We start from the raw sequence: 21,171 nt of genomic DNA, 5'->3' as shown, positions 1-21,171 counted from the left end.
GAAACTCTGATAAATCGTCTGACTCTGGTACTTCCTCTAGAAACTCTGGTACATCATCTAACCATCGTATAACCCCAAGCGCTGGAATATCGGACGACCAGGATAAGACCACAATTGTAGCTGGTTGGGAGAAAAGTCGGAAGGTCCGTCAACGAACGAAGTCACGCTTTAGTATCGAACCGTCGGATCGGAGTATACTATCTAATGAGACATATTCAGGGATTAGAAAGAGAGAGAAAGGTGATTCCCCCTTGTTGATGATGGATCTAATTGGGATTGGGTTGGATAAGAGGGGTATGATGGTTGATTGGATAGGAATCGGGGTTTTGGTTCTTACTCTTGCTGCTTTGACTTGGGGGAAGAGATAGGAATCATGACTGCTACTGTTGTTGTATGAGTAGATTACTTGGTACATTATTTGTATCCCTATTGCATGGCACTTTGCATGAGTGAGGTCAAAGTACTTGTAGAGAACATAGTCCCCGGTCAGACCGCAGTAGATGGTCCACATACAGGTAGAGAACGGGGAAGAGCGCAGAGACATGAGCAATATACGCCAGCAGAACACGAGATGGACAGTCACGACCGACGACCACCCAACGTCAAGAAACAAATCCGTGCAGGCCACTGGACATGCAACTCATCATTTCATACTACCAATCTAGGATACAGCTAGCAGCGTCATGCATGTCATGCGTTTCACCATCGAGACTCTTCCCCATCCGACTACGTGGCGTATCTGGTATGTCAGCCGCGTTCAGAACCTGACAACTGCGCAAAGCACACTCACTTCCTCGTCCATTCACGCGCCGTTGCTTCGTATCTCTGCCGGTCCGTCTTGTACAGCTATCCATCAGCCATTACGCACCACGACTCATAAGACCGACAAGGCTGATTAACAATGATTGAAAACACTCACACGAGCAATGTCGGGAACAAGCGGGTCGTCAGGGTTTGGATCTGTGAGCATCGAGCAGATCGACAAAAGGACTGAGTGTCAGTGAGGTGTACTCTTCATCGTTCACATAGCCAAGCAGCCGAACGGATGGCGTGACGGTGACAAAAAACAAGAACGCTTGGATCGCGACTCCTAAACTTGATGTTGATAGAGAAGAATGGGAAGCAACAAGGAAGCACGTTTGATGACGCATCCACGAGCAAAGAAGCAACATGACCACGCACCCTTTGAAATAGTCAACGCAGGTGACCATTGGTCTCGCAGTATATCAAGACAGATAGAACCGTTGGCGTTGATATTAGGATGGTAGATCTTGGTCGTGAAGGACACTTTGGGAGGTTTAAAGGGGTAGTCTGTGCGGTTAGTGGATTTCCTCCTTAATTTTGGTCTTCCACTTCAATATCATTTAGTATTCCCTTCGCCTCTTGATCATCCTTTCGATCTTTAATCTTGATCACCAAAACATTTGACCGCACGAGGGGGGATACAGTTGTCAATTAGGTAAGAACATACCAGTCGGGAAGGTCAAAGATCTGAAAGATCAGCTATGATGAAGTGCTACAAGAAGCAGACTTACAAGAAGAAGACACCACCGGAATAAGGCGAATCAGCCTGCTTTGTCAGCCCAATCTCATCCTTCTCACACGACCACCCCGCTTCTTCCTAAAAATTAAAATGATTAAAGTAAAATGAGAAGAGAGATACGGTAAACTTACAGGTCCCATGATAGTCGCTTGCCATTGAAAAAGATTATCACCGATCGGGCCGGCCGAGCAGGACGAAGGGGGGTCACGTCCTAGATCGATGAGTTCCTGAAGTAAGCACTTTGTTTTATGACTTGTCTTGCATCTACGTTCGGCCAAATGAGACATGACGTTGAGGGTAAATAAGGAGGGAGATAAAACGACGAAAAGACTTACTTTGTTGATACGTTTCAAAGCCATGTTGTAGAGTTATGCGATAAGCGAAAGAGAATCGAGGGAAGGGTGGCAAGGTCGGTCAGCATTTCTAACCTCTTACATAGTCTCTTCATCACCAATACATTTCAGATAGAGGAGAATAGTGACGAATAGAGAAGGGGAAGACATTGATTACAGATGGCTTACATGATATGTGATGAGAAAGAAGAGAAAAGTAGATGGAATGGGGAACGTATAGAGATAGAGTACCAAACGGGGAAAAGGAAAGGGGAAGGTCGTTCTTGTGGAGGACATGGTACCCGGTGTTTCGGCGAATTCTCAATTAGTCGAGTTGTGGCGGCTTCTAGCACCCTCCATCAATGCGTGTATTCCGCATGTCCCACCTGCTTACTTCACTTGCTTCACCACTACTACTATTTCTAGTCGTACATATTGACCATGTTGACAACTTACTGACTCGCTGACATGCTGCATGCTATACATTACAATGCTAAAAACACGTGTGTGCTGAAAAGCCTCGATCTCAGGTCTACAAAGCGGAATACAAAGTATATTTGTAATTTCCTCCACACATTTCCGATTGAGCTCCTGAACATGCAGTGTTACATTTTGAGGTTGAGTCGGTGATTGTGTCGATCGGAGTGGAAGATGCTCCGTTGGAGAAGGAATTCCCGCAGAAACCTTAACGTCAGTATTGACCTTGGTCAACGTGTCCAACCATAACATCACTATCATTCCTCACCGACACACAATCGTCCCTTACCTGAAGATGTCTCGATTCGAAGATACAGGTGCAATGAGAGAAGGAAGTAGAGGGAGAACAATGGACCGTGGGGAACGACATGGACATGGAGAGCGGGAAAGTTTAATGAGTACGAAATGGAGATCGAAATTCAAACCCACATTGAACCGAATACTCCGTTCCGGCCATAGTATAACCCTGTTCCGCACATTTTTGCGCACAAAGAGCACCCGACATAGTCCCCTTCTGTATCAAACTCGTAGCTTCAAAAGTCAAAGCTCTACCAGATTTCGGTTCAGCGAAACAACCTTTTCTGGTCCAACCCGTCGGTAAAGTTATACCAGCTATCGGAGGTGAAGGAGTTATATATAAAAACAAGGCGTTTGGACCACCACAATTTTCTTTTTTATTACCACCACAAGGCATATCTTGATAAAGTGATTGAAACTCCATTCGAAAGTGATGATCCACAATAACATTCTCTTGAATATTCTAATCCGGCATATTGAGATCCTTTTGAAGCGCAATAATTCAGACAGAGAGGAACGGTCATATTATCGCTAGCTAAAGAAGCTTCTGTCAATGCTCTTCCTACAGGTTCTTTTATACATGGTATGGAAGGATCCGCTATGCTCCATCCGTCTGGTAATACGGGAGATAATGTCAATTGGGTGAGATCAGGGGATAAATTGTTGGCGTTGGATTTGGTCGAAACGAATAATGATAATGCTGAAGAACCTCCACATATCTCCGAAGAGTCACCGACACAAGTAAGGAGACAGGTGGATGAACGAAGGAGAGAAGCTCCGTTGGATAGGTATGATCCACAAAAACATTGAGAACGATATTCGATTCCTGCCAAGGGCATGTTGACAGAATCGCAGAGTGCAAGACATGATTCGATGGTGGTATCTGTGAAATCATAGGAATAGGAGGTCAGGGCTCTGCCGGTTAAACCTTCGGAGATACATGGTGTAGAGGCTCGTTTCCATCCTGTAGGTAAGGGACGAGTGGATGATACGGATAAAGATACCGAGGATGAAGAGGAAGATGAGACGGACGATTTGCTTGTCGATGAAGAAGCGGATGAAGAAGACGATGAGAACGATGACGAGACAATTGTTGAACTTGTGGAGGATACTGAAGTGAATGACGAGGTGGAGGAACTCGATTTGCTGGTTGATGAACCAGGTGAAGCTGAAGGTGTTGCACTTTGTGACGTTGGAGAAGTTGACCCGGAACGAGAAGTACTACTAACTTGACTCGAAGTAGACGAAGGCGCTACCGACATTGAAGATCCTCTAGAACTGCTCGTCGAAGAAGAAGATGTAAACTTGGTGTCCCATGGGTTCTCCGTTGTACCTGGTTGATATGTATCCAAAGTAGGTGTAGGTTTTGGATTTTCCGTACCGAGGACAGCTACGTAGAACGAAAGTGCTGACCAGGATGATACCCCAGGTGGGAGATTAAGACCGTAGCTGGTTATCAGCCATCAATGCCTTGACACTCTCGTCTCTCAACCTTCAACCCCCTTCCTATAGCATAAGGAGATTGACATAGAGGTTCAAGGAGGAGAATAAAGAATAACTAACGTATCATAATACCACTCCTTGACATAACTCAGAGTATGTCCCTGCCATCCCCAACCGATGAAACTATCCCAATCGAAAAAAGGGAAAAACGACCATGGATCAATTTGGAACGGATACCATCCTGAAGCTATTGTTGTGCGTTTTTTCAAATCTTCATTTCCGTCTCTTCCTCTTGGTCCATGAATGGATATTGACTGAACTTCAATGATGAGTAGAAGATTGAAAAAGGTGTAGAGGAGGGTGGGTTTGAACATCTTTTCAACTCGCGCTTCTCAGGATTGACCGTTTAGTTACGAGTCCCCTGCAATCCCTGCAGCTTTTCCACTCAATGTGAGAGAATTACTGTTACTAGTGTGAGGGGAATGTCAGCTTGGTGAAGATCAGAAAGTAGGTAAGTAGTGAATGAACGCATAGGATCAGCTTCTTTTTTTCATTCGAGTGAGATCTTTCCGACCCGAGGTGGAGCAACTTGGACAGTAATAAAGTTTCAAAGCTTTCCTGATAATTGTCTCGGATGATAGTTTCCTGTTTTCATCCTACCTCGAACCACCGATGGACTATGGTACTATGTGTGTGTACTATGTGTGTTGGAGACAGAGAAGAGTTTCCGATTTCGGTTGTGTGCCTGTCTCCCTCGCTGGCTGCTGTTATGATGTCTTGCGTACTCTTCTCGCATTCCGCCACGTTCATCGGGATTGCCACATAATACAAAGTGCCACACTCACATCTTCCCCACTTTCCCCCACTCTTCTCTTCCCTTCCTGACATACTTCTTGTACCACAAGTCTCACCATGATGACACTTCTACACAGGGTGTCAAACCGTTTCGGACACCCCGACGATCTGTTCATATCCCACGGAATAGCACTGATTAGTAGTAAATTGTAATGCTTCTTCTTGACTATCGCGCACAGATCGAGTGAATTCTTGACACCCTCTATACAACATGTCTCTTCATTTGACAATAATACTGGTGGTCATTGCGACACTAGGATACTCCTTATCTCTTCACCTAGGTGAGAATATTATCTCGGACCAATTGAATGTAGTGGAACCCACGACGGGGAAACTAAACGTATGGCCCCTCCCTACGTCCTTCACGACCGGAACATCAATCTTATGTCTCTCAAACAATTTCAACATTTCTATACCACACGATACTCCTGAAGATCTCACTCGAGCTGTAGAAAGGACTCGAAAAAGACTACATGATAATACTCATCGTTATCTATCTGTACGAAGAGGAGAAGAATTCTTTCAATTCAAAGGTTGCGATAGTTATTCAAACAGTTTACAACTCCTCTTCACTGAACAAGACGACGACAAAAGAAATGATATGGAGACAAGAGAAAGAAAGAGAAAGTCAATCATGGACCAAGTCAATTATCCCCTGGAGGACAGATTGGAGTTGGAAGGATATAACTTGACTGTTTCTATGGATGGAAAGGCTGAACTGGTCGCTTTAGGAGCTTTGGGTTTGTTCAGAGGTTTGTCAACTTTTGAACAATTGTTTTATTATCTACCGGGATCTCATCCTTCTTCAATTATTACTCAGATACCTTTGGAAAGTGAAATATACGATGACTTGGAAAACACCCAAATACCTCGTCAACGTGACCATCTAAGTTTTCCCCAAGATAATCCTCGAGCCAAAGGGGACAAGCGAAATATGGAAGAGAGAGAGAAGGAGGAAGGGAGTAAAGGAATACATTACGCTCCATTTGCACCTTATCATATCTCCGATAAACCTGCTTTCCCATGGAGATCAGTTTTGTTAGATACTTCTAGACATTTCATCCCACTTCATTTTATTCTAAAGGTGGGCCTTCCCCTTTCGTTTCCCGACCATAGCCTCATTCCTCTTTCTAAGTTATCCCGTCATAGACCCTGCCGAAACGCTCTCTTATGATCAACTTGGCGACTTACTCTCCCTCCCTCGTAAACTCAATTGTCATCATCTCTGTCATAGTGAGGTATGGTCATGGCTGATGACCAGACTCTGGACACTATGGCCTTGGTTAAAGTAGGTTCTTCACACTTTTACAAAAATCAAGCTAATCTCACAGTTGAACGTCTTCCAATGGTGAGTGACCGTTTTGAGGAGAGGAGAATATGGCTGAGTAATTGGGCATATCACAGATTCTAATTCATGGCCTCTACAACTGAGTTCTTTCCCCGAACTTTCCAAACCCTGGGAACCGGAGGTGTATACAGAAGAAGAAGTCAAGGAAGTTATACGCTACGGCGGAGAGGTGCGTGTCTTTACTAACCTTTGTCATATCTTCTGTCGCCTCAATAGCTCGTACATACATATATTCCATATATCATCACCCTAGAGTGGGACAGCTCACATTTGTGGAAGGGAGAAAAGCTGAAAGACTAGAGAGGTATCGACGTCATACTAGAAATTGACACCCCCGGTCATACAGCCTCTATAGGAACATCACATCCTGAGAAAGTAGCGTGTCTCGAAAGTGCACCATGGAATAAATACGCAAATGAACCTCCAACAGGACAATTACGTTTCGCTCTTTCCGAAGTGGCCGAATGGACCGCCGGGTTGTTTGAGAAGATCATCAGTTTGACTAGAGGGAGGTATTTTGGGACAGGGGGAGATGAGATAAATATTGCTTGTATGGTGAGTAGAATTTTCTCTCCTGCCAATCTGCTCATCATGCTCCTACGTTTGCTACTTCAGAATGGAATCTTTCCAACACTATTGTCTGTGACCGATAAAGGAGAGGGAGATTTATGATATGGTCTTGGCTGATCGATCCAGTTGGGAGACCCACCTACTGTCGCACGATTGCAAGAAATGGGTTGGACTCTTGATGATGCTTTGGACGAGTTTGTCAATATTACTCATGGTGCTGTGAGAGAAGCAGGAGCTACTCCGGTAGTATGGCAAGAAATGGTATCTTTTTCTTTCCTTTTCTCCTTCCACTCCATATTACCTTTTGGCTTGAAATCATATATCATATCAACAGATCAAGAGGGTTCATCGAACAGTTCAAAAGGCTATATAAAAATGCTGACTTTGCGTGCAGGTATTGGACCACGGCGATTTGACTTCTTTGAAGAACGATACAATAGTGGCAGTATGGATCCAGGCTTCCGACGCTCAGCGGGTGGTGGAGAAAGGTTATCGGGTGATTCTTGCATCTGCAGATTACTTTTACCTGGCAAGTCTACATTCAATTACTATCATCTTCGGCTTTTCTCCCCTTGATCTTTTCAACGGTCCATTCTCTTCCATGCAAGGGTCATATGAACAATTATGATTCCTTCTTACCACTACAAAGTCCCATCGTCCGCGGGAGATGACATTCCTCTAAATCATAAGAATTTCTATGAATGAGACGAAGTTGTACATAAGGTTGTGATAATTGACTGAAAGGATTGCGGACAAGGTTCTTGGATCGCACAACAAGGAGGTGGAAATAGTTGGTGTGATCCTTTCAAATCTTGGCAAAGAATATATTCGTAAGTACATACTTATTCATCTTCTCCTTTCCCCTCTGCGTACCTCTATACTCTTTACATGATCAGAGGAGGACTGAATGACAGTTTCGACCCCTCGGTTTGGGTAACTCCTGATAAATTTGATCAAGTACTTGGAGGTGAGTTATTGTCATGTCACCTTCCTATCAGCCCCATATCTTCTCCTATCAGGATTACTCACATCATCTCTGTGTCACTTCTCTACTCCTTACATGCCGCACGAGCACTGACTCTTGACTTGCCTCGTGTTTCCTGGGGTAAATCCAACCAGACCCTTCTCCTGGAACCCTTAGCAAGCTACAGCTACGAACACAATCCGAGGAAAAGGATGGTTGAAATATTCTATATGTGGAAGAAACTGATAGAAGGTCAAACGAGTTTATGGACGGAACAAACTGATGAGACAAATTTCGAATCCACTCTTTGGCCAAGAGCGGCGGCTTTAGTAGAAGTATTTTGGACTGGGGGACCTTATCCTTTAGGTGAGTGGCTCACCTTTTGACCTTCGGACTAAATCCCCTTCCCGCTCCATAATCAGATTTTTCTCGTTTCCACGCTTAAGCCTCTTTGTAGTCATCTATGGTCTGTGATCTATCATCCACTTGGTGAGATTATACATCTATCCGTTTCAGGTGAAAATGCTCGAATTTGTACAGGCCATCATACAGACCCAAGCAGAGGAATGTGAAGGATAATGAAGAGTTTTCAAGATGCTGAGTGATACATGAGGCACCTAAGCAGACTGGGGTGCATAAAAATGTATTTGAATTAAAGAGCGTGAGATCTGACCTATAGACTCAAAAGTAGCAATGGAAAGGATGAACGATATTCGATATCGACTTGTCTCCCTTGGTATTTCAGCTTCGCCTGTTCAACCTCATTGGTGTGCTCTTAGACCTGGTTCTTGTGATGCGTAAAGTTTACATCTGATACTTTGTCTCAGTTCAGTTCTCAATGCTATACAAGGTCGAGTAACGGTTTGACGTCGGTATTAGTTGTCAAAGAAGTTCGTTATATCTGATAAATTGAAAGGTGGAGCTCCAGAATATGGACATTGTTCCGATGAAATGAAATGACCCTTGGAATGACAAGAAATGAAAGAAATGAACGAATGCATGATCATCAAAATGGGATTCCATCTACATCTTCTTCATCCAAAATTTCCATAGGTTCACCATCAACATCTTCCTCTTCTTTCAGATCGTATCGTCTCAAATAATTCGAACCGTTCATTGCTTCACCATCTACATCTTCCTCGTTCAAAGGCTCACCATCTACATCTTCCTCGTCCATAGGTTCCCCATCAACATCTTCCTCGTTCATTGGCTCACCATCTACATCTTCCTCGTTCATTGGCTCACCATCTACATCTTCGCCGTCCATTGGTTTCCCGTCGACATCTTCCACTTCTCCCATCTGCACAGCCGTGTCCGTGATAGAAACAGAAACGACACTTCCAATAGGTTTAAAGCTCGATTTGAATCCTCCTGATTTGAATCCCTTCATCTCCCCTTCAGACTTTTTCGGTTCCGAAGATTCCATTGTTGATCCTGATTTTGAAATAGTATCTCGAGACGTGAGAGATGATAAAGATGTCTTGCCTAGTAATAAATTCCGAAGGGTATCATTAACTCCTTGGTTGAATAACATCCTGAAGATCAATCATTGGCCAAGAGAATTGAATCATCATTTTGGAGTAGCACCGAATCTCCCATTGACTTTTTTAATTGCAATGAATGAGTGGTTACCTGGAAGAATGGCAATTCCCGAAATTTGGTTCATTGATTTATTGATCAAAACCCTCCTTCTAGTAGTTCAAATCACTTTAACAGTAGGGAAGGAGTAAAGCTACACTCTTAAGGAAAATGGGACGAGTCAATTCAGTATGAGATCATGATGGAAAAGTGGTCAAGTTGATACAGTACAGGTAGAGAAGGATGACCCACCAACGATCCCAGATATCCAACACGGCTAAAACTTGATTTCTAAATACCTCCGCACTGATTCGACCCGAATAAGCGTCCAAACTTTGAGTGACGGTACATAAGTGCGCGAAGACGGGTGAAAGACGGGATTCGAAAGCTAATCTGTATTTCCATACATTCGGAAGAGGAGAAGCCTGATGGTGAGTTTTTGTACAACCCAATGTAGATGTGGTTTTTTCCCTCCCCGGGTTCAACTTGAAGCATGGGACAAGGATATCACCACATGTACAATTCAGGATGAGATCTTTCACTAGTTGCCTTTTCTCATCCACCGTAGACTCATCTCCTCTGAGTTGGAGGTCGTGAGGTGGGAGATGAAGACTGGAGGGCGATTGAATGATGTTTATGACAAGGGTTCGATGAGAGATGAGCCTTGACTTGTGGATGTGAAGTGACAAAGTATGGCGGAACGAGAACAATGATCAGAAGGATGAAACCAGAGTAGAGTATGACCAGGTGGTGAATCATCTGATGCGCATGGAAAATCTGAGAGGGATAAACTCACGGAATTATGCAAAATATCAGAAACCAAATGCAACCTCGCCATTTTCCTAGGAACAGGTGTTCCACCCAATTTTAAACTTTCACAAACCATCTCAGCCACTTCATCCGCAGCTTCCGCACGGACCAAAGCGAATTCCATAGCTCTAGCAATTTCCGCCCTTTTCCCACTCATCACCCTTAACAATGCTTCGAACCTTTTCCTAGCTAGTTTACCAAGATGACCTTTGGCAGTACGTTCTTTCTCACTTTCCTCTGCGGAATCGGTAGAGTAGACGGAAGCTATACCATCATCGATGAATGGGTCAGGGGGAGGTGTAGGGAATCGATATCGTGATGAGAGGCCTGATCGATAGAGATGGTATTCTGGCAGCTGCACATGAGTATGGGCTGTGTCCTGTCCCTTGCGACAAGGGTCGAGCATATTAAAGGTCCATTGGAGAGAATTCACGTGCTGAAGTCTATAGCAGTAGGCAGGGATGGGACGCAGGTAAGTGGAGATGATTTAGCGGTCACTTACCGTGTTATCAGACAAAAAATCATACTTTTTATTCCCCTTCTCTTTCATTCTCAAATCTTCGGCATATCCACTTCCTCTATCTCTGATCTTCCTCGCTACACCTTTGACAAACTCCGCGCGGTCTTTGTCTATCTTCGCTACCCATTGATCTCGATAAAGATCAGATTTGGAAGGAGGACTCCGTGATCTTGATCTTGACCTGGAATCGGAATACGAAGAGTAAGAGGAAGACGAATAAGACCGTCTACGAGTCCGACCACGTGAGTCAGATCGGGAACGTTTACGACTTCTCCCCTTTGAATCTGAAGGGGAGCGTCTACGTTTGGGTTTCGGACTACGAGAGCGGGAAGAAGAGGTAGAGTCACGGCGTTTGTTCCGAGTGCTTCGGATTCGAGGAGAGGGGGAACGTTTGATGCGACCTGTGGTGATGTCTGAGATGAGCTGATCGTTCGGGACCATACCAACAGTCGGTGGGGGTAGCAATGTGGGGATCAAATATCTGACAGTTGAGTGCCAGAAGTCAGACGAGAAGGGGTATGGAGAGAAAGACACGCGAAATATGTAGAAAGGTGGGGGAAGGACAGAGACAACAACGAAAACACACCATAGATCGGTTTACTAGGTTTTGGAGCTGATTTACTCCATGTCACTCGGATGATAGTCCCACCCCAATCCAACTGATCGTTCGCTTCGAGGGCCAGTTCAGCATCCCGACGTTTCATAAAGTTGACAAATCCCATCAAGCCTCTCGTACCCCTACGATCTTCTTCACCTCTGGCTGATCATCAGACAAGCGTGCTGGGAAGAGTAAACCTACGCCACATGATCTTGACGGTCCCTATCGGGCCGTGTTTGGCGAAGAACATTCCCAGGCTTTCTTCTGTGATATTTTGAGGGAGATTGGTCTGTTCTCAGTCGATTCCTGTTCTACTCCGTCCGACATGGTCTCAGATACAGTCTAGCGGTGGTGTATTCACAGCTGACCGTTGAACGCCGAATGATTTGTGCCGTACCTCAGTTTCTGGGGGGATAGTAAAATAGTGAGACAAGGGGGGAAGGGGATAGTGGGAGGGAAGCAGGGAGTGAGGGGGAAAAAAGCGACAAGGTTGACACATACGATGAACAGATTTGTCGACTCGCCCTCTTCAGGAGGCTTTCCGCCTTTCTCATTCTCCCAAGCTTAGGTAATCAGCACCAAACGAAATGGTTTAATGGTTCATTAGCAGACCTGCGAGCGCGGCGATGGATGAGCCTTCTACTATAGAGGATTTAGCTTATCGTCCTGAGTTCTGACAAAAGTGAAGACGTACGTTGGGCAGTCCGGCCTAATCTTTCTTCCCGAGCAGCTTCGTTTCTTCTCGTCAGCGATGTCAAGTATCAGTCGATGAGACGGGACCTTTTCAATTCTTCTAAAAACGCGTCCATGGCTCGTTTTCCTCGAGGCTTTGGGCCTGGAGGAGGGGAGGGTTGTTTTGGCGGAGATGGTCTTGTTGGCTGTTGATAAGCATCATACAAGCATGCGGCGGTTTAGGAGACTGCAATGTCCTACAGAGAGGGAATCGTGCGACGAGAGTACAGTTGGAAAGATAGGAGCTCTCGGAGGAGAAGGGGGGAGGGGGGGAAGGAGGCGTGGGTGGGAAGAGGAGGAGGGTCTTCAGAAAGTGGTTGAAAGGGATTACCCACCCTGCCATAACCCATCGCTGCTGGTCCTCTGGGAATGTTTTCCATAGATTTCGGACCTTTGGGAATAACAGGCGCAGGTGTTGTTGCAGCTTTAACGAATCCTCCAGCAGGAACGAATCGATTCCGAGTCGTAGATCCTGAAGGTTTCTCGAAAGCTTCTTCATATTCCGCCATGACAAGTTTAGCGGCTCTGTCTGTCAACTTCTTCCCTCCATTCTCATATCTACTCCCGCTTCCATACAGATTAGAATGATATATCAAGTCATGGATCTGGAAATGAAAGCGTTCATAGCAGTAAGACCAGGGAAGACAGGTCTAAAGGGGAAAAGCTCAAAACTCACTCTTCATCCTCTTTCTTCCTCCTTTCCTCTGCTTCCCTCTCTAAATCTTTCTTAGACTTTTTGGTATTCCCTAAAGCAAAAACCTTTGATTTCAAATCTGTCAATTCCAACTTTGTCTGAGTGTCAGTCTCAGCGCCGTTTGTATCGTCCACGGGGGCGTAAACGCCAAAACTGACCTTGGGTACGAAAGGATTATCATCGTCCGAATCGTCATCTCTGAACCTTGAGAGGTCTAATTTACGGGACATGGCGTTTTCATCCGATCTTTCTCAGTCTCTTTACCTCTCTGTATGCTGCAAGCTGGTTTGAAAGATGTCCAAAATGGATGAAAAACAAACAGAGAGATGTAAAGTATGGGGTTTCATTGATTTTGTATGACGATTTGAAAGCGGAGATCGCCGCTTCACTTTCCTTCACTCACCCCTCCCAACGTACTCACTCAGCCTTCTCCCTGCTTTTCTTACTTTTCTTATAACTTAGTCATCAACAACATTCACCAGAAAGCTATCATACCAACAAAATGGAAGACATATCAGCATCTATCCCTGATATGATACAAGATGCCAGAGTGGCAATGCGGACCCGGTTCGAGACTCAGGAAGCTGTTGAAGAGGCTAATGAGAGGAAAGAGCAACAATGGAAAGAGGCGTATGCTAGGTGAGTCGAGGGGTTTTTCCTCCCATCCTCTCCATATAACATCATAAATCATTGTCCGCATGATCTCAGACTTGGCAAAGAGGGGGACTTGAGAGACTGGTGAAAAGAGGTTTATGTGATGTTTTGTGTTCAAGCTGGAAATATCGACATTATTCTGAGAGGGTGAAAAGATGCTGATGTGTTAGAATAGGACAAGAACCTCCAAAAGAAAGAGAAGAAATCGCACATGATGGTAGAACGTTATACGAAAAAGTTAAAGCTGCCGAAGTGTGTTTTTTTTTTTTTTGATTAGATTATCATTCATATCATTCATATCATTCATATCATTCATATCATTCATATCATTCATATCATCCCAGTCTCCCTATCACCGTTCTCACAAAGGGCGACGTATGATGATCCGTCAATATGAGACATTTGTCATGTCGTATGAAATGGGATTGATATGATAATGATAATGATAATGACAATGATGATATTGACAGACAGGACGCAAGGACAGCGGTATGGGATGAAAAAATGAAATTATCAAATCAATATCGTGGATTGAACGCTGAGGAATACGCTTTTTTATCTGATAGGGATAAAGAGAAAAGAGAGAAAGAGAAAGCTGTGAAAGAAGAAGAAGCTAGAGAACTTGTCGGGTATAGAGAGTGAGTCGGAAATTCGTTTTTTCAATATTCTCTCTCTTACTCTTCTTCGATATCCTCTTCTTCAGTTTCTCTCTCACTCTCGGTGGTCGTTAATCCAACCTCCCAGTCAATAAAACTGGCTTTTTCATGAACGACCTCTCATCTGAAAATTGTGACAAGATGTATTTCTGGGTTTACGTGGAAATACAACCTCACTGGTTTCCCCCAAGACCGACCGCTCCTCTGTCAATTGTGACAGCAACTGTTTCTGGGTCTACGTGGAATTACAACCCCACTAGTCATTCTCAAGCCCGACCGCTTCTCTGTCAATTGTGACAACAAGTGTTTCTGGGTCTGTCAAGTAATTACCACCCCACTAGTCTTTCCCAAGACCTACCACTCATCTGAGACTGTAACTTCATTGTTATCTGGGTCTCCATGGAACTACACCCCCTCTAGTCTTTCTCAAGCCCGACCGTCACAGTTGTTATCTATTTATGGCAATACAAAGCCTCCCTTGAACCTCTTCCAGACTTTGAGACAAACCTCACTAGAATTATATTGACAACTTAGAGCCTTAGCAGCTAAACATCTTGATCCTCCCACTCTTCCTCGTCTTCTCAACCCCCCCTTCACATCCACCCCTTCCACATCCACATCCACAACAACAACGACGACCCCACGATTCCCACCTAAAGCAATAAAGAAAGATGTCCGATCTTTACTCAAAGGAGTAGTGGTGAAGAAGAAAAGTAAGATGGAACCTATTGGTAAAGGACTCGGATCGGCTTTATCCAAAATACCCCGTACTTCCACGTCTTCTCTCGTTGAAGAAAGAGGGAAAACTTCGTTGGAGAACGGCTCGGTTTTAGGTAAGAGATCGAATGACGGTTCTTGGAGTCGAGCAGTAGAGAGAGGTTCAGAGAAAAGAGGAAGGGAGAGTGAAGTAGGGCAAATGGGAGGTGGAGAGGATGGAGGAATAGATAGAAATCAAAATGAAGAAGACGTGGGGAGGAATGCGACGAAAGAAGTGGAAGAAAGGGAAGAAAGTGCAGAATCAACAGGGAAAAAACCCAGGTTGATAGAAAAAGAAACATAGACCATATTCTTCATCTTGGATCTATGTACTGTCCCTTCTTTCTTGTTAACACCGTGTTATATTCCCCCTCGATCATTCTTTTCTCACAAGTATAAACCATCACATTTCTTTCATTCTCACACTAAATATCGACACGTTTTAACAGATCACTTCCTCACATCTCACTCCACACTCCATCTAATAAGTTACGGAGAGTGGAGATGACGAGGAGTGTCGAATGAACAAGAAAATGATGATGAGAAAAAAAGGAGCTAAACTACTCTGGAACCCGACATGGTTCCACGGACCAAATACCATCGGCGTAATCCTGAACGGACCGATCAGACGAAAAGTCTCCCATGGCAAAAGCCGTCAATATAGCTTTTTTGGTCCATTCTTCCGGATCATTCTTGAATAAGTCATCGACCAATCGTTGAGCTTCGAGATACGACCCAAAGTCGTTCGAGACCTGGACATCAGTTTAGTACCAAGTAATTCAAAGAGAGCTGACGAGGTAATAATCATGTTCGTACACCTGCATGTCAGCGTGAAACGTTGAAGAAAGAGTAGAAAGACTGACAGTCTGGAGAAGGGCTTCGTAGATGTGTCCATCACCAAAGGTACCGCTTTCGATCATCTTGAAGACTTCTGCGAGCTGGACGTGAGCAAAGGCTCTGGCGGGGGTTCATGCGCTGAAGCTGCACTACGTAGGTGCTGAAGGCATGGCAGCATGTATTTCGTTGGATATCGGACAGAATAAGCCAGCCATCGAATGAAATGAACAGACGGACGGAAGGGGGATGGGCACGGCTGTTGGAGAGACCTTGGCCTGAACGAAGGGGGTAGCAAGCGCATGGCTTAACAGACCGTGATAAGAATCATCGACCCACCTCTGGAGACCTTTGTTCAAGCGGCAACGCATTGTAGCTGTTGTTGAACCTGACCTGCGCCACCTGGTCCGCGAGGTGACCAAACATGAAACACTGGTCCTCTCCTGCATCCTCTGCGATCTCCCTGTCGCCATTAGCTATATCGATGAACATTCCAGTAGACTCACACGTTGGCACCGTCCACCGTCCCGAGGAGAAGGGCGCCGTTGAGGGCTAATTTCATGTTACTCTATTGCTATTAGCTTTACAAGGCAGTCGAGTTCGGGCCTTACAGTTCCAGAGGCTTCAGTGCCGGCCGTACTGACTTGCACGCTGACGTCTGCGGCGGGAACGAGAACTTCGGCGATGGACACGCTAGACATGTCAGCTGACCTCTCGTCTTGAGCGAGCTGAAGTATGAGAGAATGTCGAGAAGGACAGTGAGAAGGGATTTTCGAAGAGGTAGGTGACGGCGTCCCAAACATGGCCTACTAACGGGCATCTCTATCCCCTGATGACAGATAAGGGACAGGAGAAAAGGTCTCTCCTTCAGCCTGGATGAGCGAAGAGAATTTGAAACAAAAGGTAATGGATATAGCGAGAAAAGTCCCAAAATCTCACCTGTAATCCGGGATGAAGCAAATCCTCAACAGATCCCCCACATCAGGATCATTGTTCTTGTCCATCAGTCTCCGCCTCAATATCTGAAATCAATACATACCACGACCTTGCCAACATTCACGATGAGTCTGATGACCAACTTGGCAATGTAATACCCTCACATGTCAGCTTCGCCTTGACAGGTACATACCAGCTCACCTGGGGCTGCTTTACCGGCAAAGATCATCGTCCACGGTTGCATCTTTTTCTTTTCCTCCCTTGTCGCAGTCTTGATTTTGAGGTAACGGTAAATCATCGAAAAAATAGTAATGGTCTGTCGTTTGTATTCGTGCAAACGCTTGATTTGACAGGCGAAGATACTGTTGACGTTGATGTCGATACCTAGTTCCGATTCAAGGACGTCGGCGAGCTGAGGTCAATCGAGGATTCTCTCTCGGTTTCCGAAGTACAGCCTGTGCGCATGGACTCTGTCACTGACAATGCGCAGAGTGGAACATCAACCCGAGGGATAGCTCGTAATGGCCATATAAATGGAGACAGCATGGACTAGGGTCCCAGAGGTCCGTCCAAAGTGAAGGGGTCACAGGGGAGAGGGGAAATGATGGTTGGTGAGATATAACTCACTCTGCCCTTATTCGACTGTTTGATAGCCTTGAACGCACTCCTAAACTCTGCATTATCTCCCATGGGTAAGAGATTAGTGAGCAATTTGGCATTAAGCAACCATTCTTCGCTTCCTAGCGTGTGTGTGACAAGCGCCGCCAACTCGGGGTTGCATTGTAACAACCATCTGATGGTCAATTATCATAAGATCTCATGGGGTCGTTGGACGAACCTGCGAGGGGTGATTCCATTCGTCACGTTGGTGAAAAAGTCTCTTCCTTTGAATTCGACAAAGTCGCGGAAGATTGTAGCTTGCAAGAGCTGACTGTGGAGTTCGGCTACACCGTTGACCTTGAACGATCCGACGATGGCTAGGTTACTGCGTGTCAGCTCAGTGACTATATAGATAAAGCTATTACGTACGCCATGCGGACGTATTTTGGAGATCCCTCTGAAACATCAGCCATGTCTGAGAATGAGCTGAGACCACCCACCTTGGATAATACTCATGCGAGCGAGACGATCAACGTCGTTCTTAAAGTCAGCGAGTGTCAAATTTTTCATCAGGTTGCTTGTGTATTGGACCTTCAGACCAGAGAAAAGTCGGTAAGAGCAAGTGAAGCAGAAATGGAAACTTACCGGCCAACGTTTGGCAACTTGGTTCAGGAAATCACTGGCAATCAGTCATAAGTCCCTGGTAGAACGGGGTCACACAACACCCACTAGTTGATCTTGTAAATGATTTGCAGATGCCTGGGTAGAAGTTGCTCAAACAAGCTCAACTCCCACTTCTCCAGAGCTTCAGGAAGGACGGTGTGACTATTGTTCAGCTATACCACAGACGCCTGATAGCTGACTTGCTTGGTGTATGCGAAGACCTTTGTGGTGATCTTCCATGCCTGTTCGTATGAGAGCTCTTCTTCGTCGATGAGGATCCTCATGAGCTCAGGGATCGCGATAGTCGGGTGTGTATCATTCACTGTACGTATAAGCCGTGGAACCACTTCGAAGATTCAAGGGAGAATGATGATATTTGTTAAGAGGCTGTTCTGCTCACTCTGGATGCAAACGTATTCTGGCAATTTGCTCCATGACAGGTCAAGCTTGGTGTATCGACGCAGGATATCCTGCAAGCTAGCCGAAGTCCACTGTTTATGTCAGCTCATTTCACGACTTGCAGATGCTCAGCTGACGAGGTATTGTTGCTGCAAGCGGAGGAGTTTGCCTTGGTACATATTGTCATTGGGATAGAGTACACGGGTCTGACTGTCAGTTCGGGCATCGGTGGAAGCGTAAACTGACGATATTCTCCACGCTGCTGCTTGCCGACACACTGGCTTCGTAGTTTCCAGCTGCGACGTAAGCACTGGACATCACATGTGGGATCTCAATGACACAGTCAAATGCTGTGTCAACGACAGGACGTTTCCATTTGTGAAAATGCGCTGTCCGGGCGGGAGGGGAGGGGAGGGGGGTGGAAGGGGACCCAGGAGAAGGTATAGGGAGTCGAAGAGAGAAGCAGGAAAGTCTGTAAATGCACGCACCATTGAAGGAGTTGAGATCGAATCCCGAAATAGGCGTAGCTTTCCAAAGTCGGATGTTGGCACAGTTTCTATCCATCAGACCAGTTCAAATACTTATGTACAACTCACTTGGTCGCGAAACCGGGGATGGGTGTATCGTACGCGACCGCCATACATTCCATCCCTCCGGTCCAACGAGCCCGGTCGGTATTGGGGATAGTCTCTACATTACCGAAGAATCGGATAGGGTAAGAGACGTCCAGACGGGCGATTTCCCATGGCTATATGGTCAGCTCAGCTGCAACTTCTGATTTCAATCCATGATACATGGGTCTTGTTTTCGGGGTAGTAAGGAAGATATGAGAAACGTACGTTTTCACGGTCCAACCACGGATCAGGAGCTTCGAGCTGTTCTCCAGAAGACGAGATGAGTTGTTTGAAAATTCCGTAATTGTCTGTTACAAGTCAGCTCACTCGGTGAAATTGCAGAAACAGCTGACATCGGAGACCATAGCCCCAACCGGGGAGACAAAGAGTGGCCATACTATCGATCTGCTGTCAGTATCGTCCACTTGGTCACAACTCACATAACAAGCCGCTAAACGCCCGAGACCACCGTTACCGAGACCTGCATCTCTTTCCTGGTCAAGGAGGTCTTCAAAGTTCTGAACAGTCAGCTGGTCAGGTGGTATGGGCGGAAGGGATAGCTCACAAAGCCAAGCTTGCGAGTTGCTTCTTCGTATGTGTTCCTCAAGCCAAGGTTCAGCACGGCATTGTCGAGCGAACGCCCGATGAGCCATTCGATAGAGAGGTAGTAGATCCTCTTTGGCGCACGGAGAGTGTGGTGGCTGTGGGTGAGCACGACTCTTTAATCTCTGTCTCGTCTTTGTCTCACCCAGTGGTCTCGTTCCAGCGTGTGAGAAGCTGGTCGCGAACCGAAAGGGCAGTCGCTTGGTACGCTGCGAGCTGAGGGATCAGCATATGTTTGTGCTATTTGCCAGTGTCACCACACCCTCCTCTCCGTTCAAACGGAGAGCAGTGCTACTCTCACGCTGGAATTGAAACTCGCATTTGAGTCAAGTACACCCCGAGTCAAAGCTAAGCAAAAGAACAAGTGGGAAGGTGCAAGAGCCCGACAACCAGTGTGCCACTAAATAGGGACGATGACACCTAGGGGAAGACAGGGTCATACTCACCTCATCGACATTGAACGCCTGTCTTGCCAGAGTGGTATTGACATGCCTCACGACCCTATTCGCGACACCTTGTACGTCATTAGGCTCCATCTCTTCCGCTTTGAGAGCAGTCTTCCAAGTGTCTTCGTCCCCGATAGGCCATTCTCCTTCCATAGACACAACTCCGGGTTGAGAGGGGAAGTATGAGCCTGACTGTTAGCGTCATGTATACATAGTGTTGTATGTTATTTCATATCCCACATATCACTCTTAGACCGGATACGAGAATCATCACGATTTAATCACATCTATCTCAAGATTGGTGAGTGTGGCTTGATGTGTGTGTTGGATACATCAAATGGATTGAAGAGTATGCCATTCCACTCGTCCACCATGTACCCGACCAAGGAAAGGAAAGGATGAAATGAACTCATTGTATCCAATCACAAATATCTGAAATACTGTACACATTTCATTCCATGATAAGCCGCGACGAATAGTGAGGGGGGGAGGGGGTTGGGCATGAGGAAAGACGAAGAAGCGGAACACAACTCACCAGTCAAAGATCTCTGATGAGAAGGTCTTTCTTTCCTAGGGGTAACAACAGGAACCCCAATCTCCCCAACGTTAACATTATGCGTAGGACCGATATTCAATCTTTGTCCTGCTGACATGGAAGAACGTCTTGATAAACTTTGAGGTTGATGTAACGAAGGGGTACGTGATCCCGATTGACCAGAATGGACCGAATGTCCCGAAGGTGTACGTCTGACCTGAGGGGCTGGTATTTAGTACTATTTCTTTTACTTCTCCCCACTACTTCTCTTGTTGACTGATCATCCTTGGTGGAGAGATATCCAGGTGGGGAAGCTTTCTTGACTGTTTGTCTAGTCATTGTCTGGGACGGAGGGAAGGAGGGATGGATTAATGAACGTTTCTCTTCCAAATTCTTTCTAGATGATATAAGAGCATGATGGAAAGAATGAATGTACACATAAGAGAGTAAAGAAGAGAAGTCACTCCCAGTCGAGGATAGATTCAGCCGGAGGGAATCTTTGACGTATGACTAGGGATGCCCAAATCAACGAAGAGGAATCGAATAAACTCACCACTAGGCAACTTTGCCACATTATCCTGAGTCAACGACATGTTGTCCTTGTTTATCCAATACCTCGTCCAGCAAGTATGCTAGAGAGATGAGAAGAGGATGAGAAGGAAGAGGGCGTTTGGTGAGAAGGGTGTTGGATGGAATGTGTGTGTGTGAACCGGC

General features: G+C 45.6%; 6 protein-coding genes across 6 annotated transcripts; 2 read left to right on the top strand and 4 right to left on the bottom strand.

Annotated features, from left to right (window-relative positions):
* Positions 1-619: 619 nt before the first annotated feature.
* Positions 620-2,121, bottom strand: TREMEDRAFT_74649 (uncharacterized protein). Its single transcript, XM_007007181.1, has 9 exons — positions 2,065-2,121; positions 1,879-1,948; positions 1,675-1,770; positions 1,536-1,570; positions 1,472-1,491; positions 1,183-1,311; positions 920-990; positions 791-846; positions 620-739 (listed from the first exon to the last, which is right to left on the bottom strand). Exons 2-9 carry the CDS (start codon positions 1,900-1,902, stop codon positions 727-729), a joined length of 444 nt encoding a protein of 147 aa, XP_007007243.1. The 5' UTR covers positions 1,903-1,948; positions 2,065-2,121; the 3' UTR covers positions 620-726.
* A 286-nt stretch (positions 2,122-2,407) lies between these two features.
* TREMEDRAFT_64993 (uncharacterized protein) lies at positions 2,408-4,466 on the bottom strand (the record flags this gene model as incomplete). Its single annotated transcript, XM_007007121.1, has 4 exons — positions 2,408-2,559; positions 2,782-3,048; positions 3,098-4,098; positions 4,213-4,466. 4 exons carry the CDS (start codon positions 4,464-4,466, stop codon positions 2,408-2,410), a joined length of 1,674 nt encoding a protein of 557 aa, XP_007007183.1.
* A 692-nt stretch (positions 4,467-5,158) lies between these two features.
* Positions 5,159-8,630, top strand: TREMEDRAFT_34372 (uncharacterized protein; the record flags this gene model as incomplete). Its single annotated transcript, XM_007006943.1, has 12 exons — positions 5,159-5,780; positions 5,916-6,031; positions 6,209-6,239; positions 6,334-6,464; positions 6,596-6,850; positions 6,992-7,126; positions 7,260-7,398; positions 7,578-7,579; positions 7,610-7,695; positions 7,780-7,832; positions 8,079-8,195; positions 8,509-8,630. The coding sequence occupies 12 exons, from the start codon at positions 5,159-5,161 to the stop codon at positions 8,628-8,630; spliced, it is 1,809 nt and encodes a 602-aa protein (XP_007007005.1).
* A 205-nt stretch (positions 8,631-8,835) lies between these two features.
* On the bottom strand, positions 8,836-12,991 carry TREMEDRAFT_34323 (uncharacterized protein; the record flags this gene model as incomplete). Its single annotated transcript, XM_007006936.1, has 13 exons — positions 8,836-9,364; positions 9,660-9,832; positions 10,204-10,572; positions 10,720-11,005; positions 11,302-11,497; positions 11,537-11,624; positions 11,837-11,898; positions 11,948-11,977; positions 12,030-12,073; positions 12,116-12,213; positions 12,403-12,592; positions 12,744-12,859; positions 12,920-12,991. 13 exons carry the CDS (start codon positions 12,989-12,991, stop codon positions 8,836-8,838), a joined length of 2,253 nt encoding a protein of 750 aa, XP_007006998.1.
* Positions 12,992-13,263: 272 nt separating this feature from the next.
* On the top strand, positions 13,264-15,131 carry TREMEDRAFT_64990 (uncharacterized protein; the record flags this gene model as incomplete). The annotated part of the gene is made up of 4 exons (XM_007007120.1): positions 13,264-13,400; positions 13,586-13,667; positions 13,890-14,053; positions 14,606-15,131. 4 exons carry the CDS (start codon positions 13,264-13,266, stop codon positions 15,129-15,131), a joined length of 909 nt encoding a protein of 302 aa, XP_007007182.1.
* Positions 15,117-21,149, bottom strand: TREMEDRAFT_72306 (uncharacterized protein). The gene is made up of 29 exons (XM_007007180.1): positions 21,011-21,149; positions 20,458-20,682; positions 19,923-20,110; positions 19,622-19,692; positions 19,439-19,574; positions 19,314-19,391; positions 19,227-19,278; positions 19,099-19,181; positions 18,856-19,007; positions 18,748-18,815; positions 18,506-18,555; positions 18,397-18,465; positions 18,261-18,351; positions 18,065-18,182; positions 17,927-18,022; positions 17,843-17,876; positions 17,698-17,737; positions 17,627-17,654; positions 17,436-17,582; positions 17,225-17,390; positions 16,799-17,009; positions 16,701-16,756; positions 16,601-16,656; positions 16,273-16,354; positions 16,168-16,229; positions 16,001-16,124; positions 15,691-15,765; positions 15,622-15,645; positions 15,117-15,579 (listed from the first exon to the last, which is right to left on the bottom strand). The coding sequence occupies exons 1-29, from the start codon at positions 21,048-21,050 to the stop codon at positions 15,388-15,390; spliced, it is 2,814 nt and encodes a 937-aa protein (XP_007007242.1). The 5' UTR covers positions 21,051-21,149; the 3' UTR covers positions 15,117-15,387.
* Between the last annotated feature and the right edge of the window lie 22 nt (positions 21,150-21,171).

The sequence above is a fragment of the Tremella mesenterica genome (assembly GCF_000271645.1).
Source record: "Tremella mesenterica DSM 1558 unplaced genomic scaffold TREMEscaffold_12, whole genome shotgun sequence".
NCBI lineage: Eukaryota > Fungi > Basidiomycota > Tremellomycetes > Tremellales > Tremellaceae > Tremella > Tremella mesenterica.
The sequence above is the reverse complement of the archived record's forward strand: the minus strand, read 5'-3'. Positions and strand labels throughout refer to the sequence as shown.

Bases quoted from the DNA above. Each gene is read 5' to 3' on its own strand.
- TREMEDRAFT_74649 (XM_007007181.1), bottom strand. From the start codon at position 1,902: ATGGCTTTGAAACGTATCAACAAA. The intron at 1,492-1,535 runs GTAAGTCTGCTT...CTGATCTTTCAG, and splicing joins TCCGGTGGTGTCTTCTTCTT to ATCTTTGACCTTCCCGACTG. The intron at 1,312-1,471 runs GTATGTTCTTAC...CTAACCGCACAG, and splicing joins ATCTTTGACCTTCCCGACTG to ACTACCCCTTTAAACCTCCC.
- TREMEDRAFT_72306 (XM_007007180.1), bottom strand. From the start codon at position 21,050: ATGTCGTTGACTCAGGATAATGTGGCAAAGTTGCCTAGTG. The intron at 18,816-18,855 runs GTGAGTTGTACA...TCTGATGGATAG, and splicing joins ATCCCCGGTTTCGCGACCAA to AAACTGTGCCAACATCCGAC. The intron at 18,352-18,396 runs GTCAGCTGAGCA...TGACATAAACAG, and splicing joins GCTTGCAGCAACAATACCTC to TGGACTTCGGCTAGCTTGCA.